This window comes from Hevea brasiliensis, chromosome 18 (assembly GCF_030052815.1).
Source record: "Hevea brasiliensis isolate MT/VB/25A 57/8 chromosome 18, ASM3005281v1, whole genome shotgun sequence".
In the NCBI taxonomy this organism is placed as follows: domain Eukaryota; kingdom Viridiplantae; phylum Streptophyta; class Magnoliopsida; order Malpighiales; family Euphorbiaceae; genus Hevea; species Hevea brasiliensis.
The window spans coordinates 41,492,006-41,495,801 of record NC_079510.1 but is presented as its reverse complement, the minus strand read 5'-3'; the positions used below and the strand labels follow the sequence as shown (position 1 = coordinate 41,495,801).

At 28.7% G+C, this 3,796-nt stretch overlaps 1 protein-coding gene across 1 annotated transcript; it reads right to left on the bottom strand.

Moving 5' to 3' along the window:
* Positions 1-305: 305 nt before the first annotated feature.
* On the bottom strand, positions 306-3,079 carry LOC131175880 (uncharacterized). Its single transcript, XM_058140562.1, has 2 exons — positions 3,046-3,079; positions 306-1,096 (listed from the first exon to the last, which is right to left on the bottom strand). Exons 1-2 carry the CDS (start codon positions 3,077-3,079, stop codon positions 306-308), a joined length of 825 nt encoding a protein of 274 aa, XP_057996545.1.
* Positions 3,080-3,796: the final 717 nt, after the last annotated feature.

Sequence of the window (3,796 nt, the reverse complement as noted above, 5' to 3'; positions counted from 1 at the left end):
AGTTTTGAAATATAAATAACATTCCTAGAAACTGAAGGTACATAGAGAGTTTGTAAAAGATCTAAGTGATAACCATTATCCAAGATCAAACGGTAAGTCCCTATGCCTTCAATTAGGGCCTTCCTTCGATTCCCCATGAATAGGAATTCTTTAGTTGGGTTTGTGGTTTGGATCATAAGAAATCCCTATATCAAGTTGGATACATAAGTAGTAGCACCAGAATCAAGCCACCAAGTATTATTAGGAACTTTAATTAAGTTTGATTCAAAACATACATAAGCATAAGGATTACCTTTCTTTTCAAATCAAGCTTTACGTTTCAGGCAATCTTCCTGATAGTGTCCTACTTTCTTATAGAAGCGACACTTATCTACCATTTGTTCCCCTTTTTCAGTTTGAGAAGCGTTTGAAGAACCTTTCTTTTTCTTCTTAAACTTATTGGCCTTTGGTTTGAGTCCTTTACCAGCTCCTTGACCCATAATGTTGACAGAATGAGTCCCTTGATTCTTTAGTCTCATTTCCTTCTGAACTAGCTTACTAGCCAATTCATTAACATTTAACTTATCCTTAATAGTATTGTAATTGATTTGAAATGGCCCATATTCAGGAGGTAGTGAGTTCAGAATTAATTGCAACAAGAAGGAATTATCCACTGCCATCCCTAAGGTCTTTAGCCTTATTACAATATCACTCATCTCTATAATGTGCTCATGCATACTCTTCAACTCATTATACTTCATGGTCATGAGTTGTGTCATTAGAGTACCAACGAGTGAATTGTCTACAGAACGAAACCATTCTTCCACAAAATTAATGTATTCTTTTGCATTTTCAGTTTGTGAGATTGTTGCCTTGATGTTGTTGGTAAAAGTCATTCGCAAAAACATAAGGCTTAATATGTTTGACCGTTCCCATTGCTTATGGTATAACTTCTCTTCTTCACTACTTGTATCTGTAATAGCAGTGGGTTTGTCTTCCAATAATGCTAAGTCAAGTTCCAAGACACCTAAATGGAACTTGACTTGCTCACACCATTCAGAGAAGTTTAGCCCATTGAATACAATAACAGATGAAGCTTGCGAATGAAGAGTAATAGCTGCAAAATATTTTATACATACTCAAATTAAAATAGAATCAGACAATTCAAATAATTAGAGTATACTACAGTTCTCATTTGGATAGATACTATAATATACTTTCCTAAATTAAATGTCTTTAAACTTGATTGGACAATAATTAACTTACATCAAATATACATGTTGTCTTTGGACATCCAATATATATTTGATAAAATATTATTGTCCTCATAATTCTCACTATCATAGAATAATTTATTTATCTTTGGATAAAATCCTTAAGTTCTGATGACTAATGGATATCAATTAATCCATTTTTCATCATAGGCATCTATTGGTATGGATAATTGATATGTTTGTATGCATATAAACATCATCTATAGTTTGGCCACTTTGGTGACTAACAAACTATTTATTTTATTTTATTTTAATTTGGCCACTTTGGTGACTAACAAATTAAAACAAATATTATAAGACATGCATATAAATTATGTATCTTAATAAACCTAATATTTGTTCATTCATTAGGTTTAATTACAAATCTTAATTAGATTGGGTATAAAACATAACTTTTTTTATTTCTTTAGAAAATATGATCTCAAACTTAAATCTCTTTATAACACGGTTTTTCATCGTGTTAATAATCCTCATGCCCAAAACTTAATTGGGTCAAATTTTAAAAATATAATTTTAATTATTTTAATCATTAACATTAATCATAAAATTTTCACGATCTACACTTTAATTTTATCCTTATCTAATAACAAATAAGATCTTTAATATTATATTCATCACTATAAATTTAATGGAGAAATTTAATTGTTCAAAACCTAGGGCTCCGATACCACATGTAAAATAAATTCTTAATAGATCATAATAATTACAAACATAATGTGAATCATAAACATAAGATTCAACCATTATTCTAATAATGGATCTTGAACAAATAAATTCTCACAGATCTAAAAGGCGTACCTGATGTGAAGTTTAATTGAGCCATGCTTATAATTGAGAGAGACCCTTTAATTTAACAAATTGATTTATCTCTCTTGACCCTTCTTGATTCACACATAAGAATTTAGTGATGGAAGATTTTTTTGAGATGATCATATTATCTCTGACTTTATGAAAGAAAATGTGCGTGACCTTATAGGTAGAGAAAGGACCAGCATATATATATATATATCTAATACTTAATCTAGTACGTCCATCAAGTATCTTTATCCAATTAGATTTAGGATTTACTTTAATTAAAGTAATCCTTGTATAATTATGATTTGTATTAATTAAAGTAAATATCAATTAATATTGGACCACATTAAAGGAATTGATTTTGGCTCATATAATATTAATTACGGGACAAAATCTTACACTTGCCACAATAAAGTGAAGTATATGCTGTTTTTATTAATTTTGCAGAATTAATATAGATTCCATGCAAGAATAGCAATGTAGCATCTTGTATATATACTTGGGGAACAAATCTTCTTAGGTGCTTGCATGTCTGCTTGTATATGCGCTTATGCCATTGCCAACGTACGTGCACTTCTCCATTTTCTGTGTGCATTTTTCCTATCTTTTTTTTCATTAATTTATTTAGCCAATCCATTTTTATCAATAAACTTTAATTTATAGGTATATTAATAAAATTTTAATTTGATCTCCTAGTATTGCAGATACTATAAGATTATGTTAATAAATTGATTAATAATTTCATATATTTATATATTAGATCATACTAATAATAATAATAATAATAATAATAATAATAATAATAATAATAATAATAATAATAACTAGCCTCTTAATTGCTAAATCAACTCCCCTTTTAGGACATGAAAGCTACCGTTGGTTAGCCTATGCAAACAACTTGGCGAACAATGGTCTTGTTTGTGGGTGTCATTAATTAATTATAACATAAGGTGGCAGTTTCTACATCAAATTCCACCTAGAATTTTTTATGCTTCACCTTTTTTTCCCCTTCCCGCCACTTCTACCGCCATTGGCTACACCTACCTTTTATAGTTTCCTCATTAGACAGAAGTGGCGTTAAATTCTTCTAAGCCACATGATTCATGTTAATTACTTAATTAACGTGTTAAATTAAACTAAATTCTAGCCTTAATTATATCATAATTTTATTATCTTAATTAAAAATTAAAGTTTTCTGCGTGTGGAAATGGTGGATTAATTGAATAGGGACTAGCTTCATCGCACAGGGTAGGCCGCCGTATCTTACTCTTGATCTTCTGTTAAGTGCTTAAATTTTAACTAATAATCACGATATCAAAAAGTGCACTTTTTTTTTTCAAGTATTACAATTGTCCGTTTGTTAGGTTTTAGAGAAAATTGTAAAAGATGAATGGATTTCTAGCATCTTCATAGATATCAAGGTGAAAAAATGTAAAAGGAAGAAAAAAACAATAAAAATAACAGAGCTAATCCACTTCTTTATAATCCGAACAAATAAATTATTAGATACACTTAGTATATTTAAAAATAATACATCATATTACTATAAAAATAATTTTATCTGAATTAAATTTAAAAATAGAAACTTACTTTTTTATGAATGATAATACATATACATCATCGGAAGTATTATATATTCGATTAGTGTGTATATATATGTATATCAAAATTATTATTTTTATTATTAAATAAGATTTTGTAGGTAAGGAAAGGAACTATTGAGAAGTTGACCCCATAATATAATATAA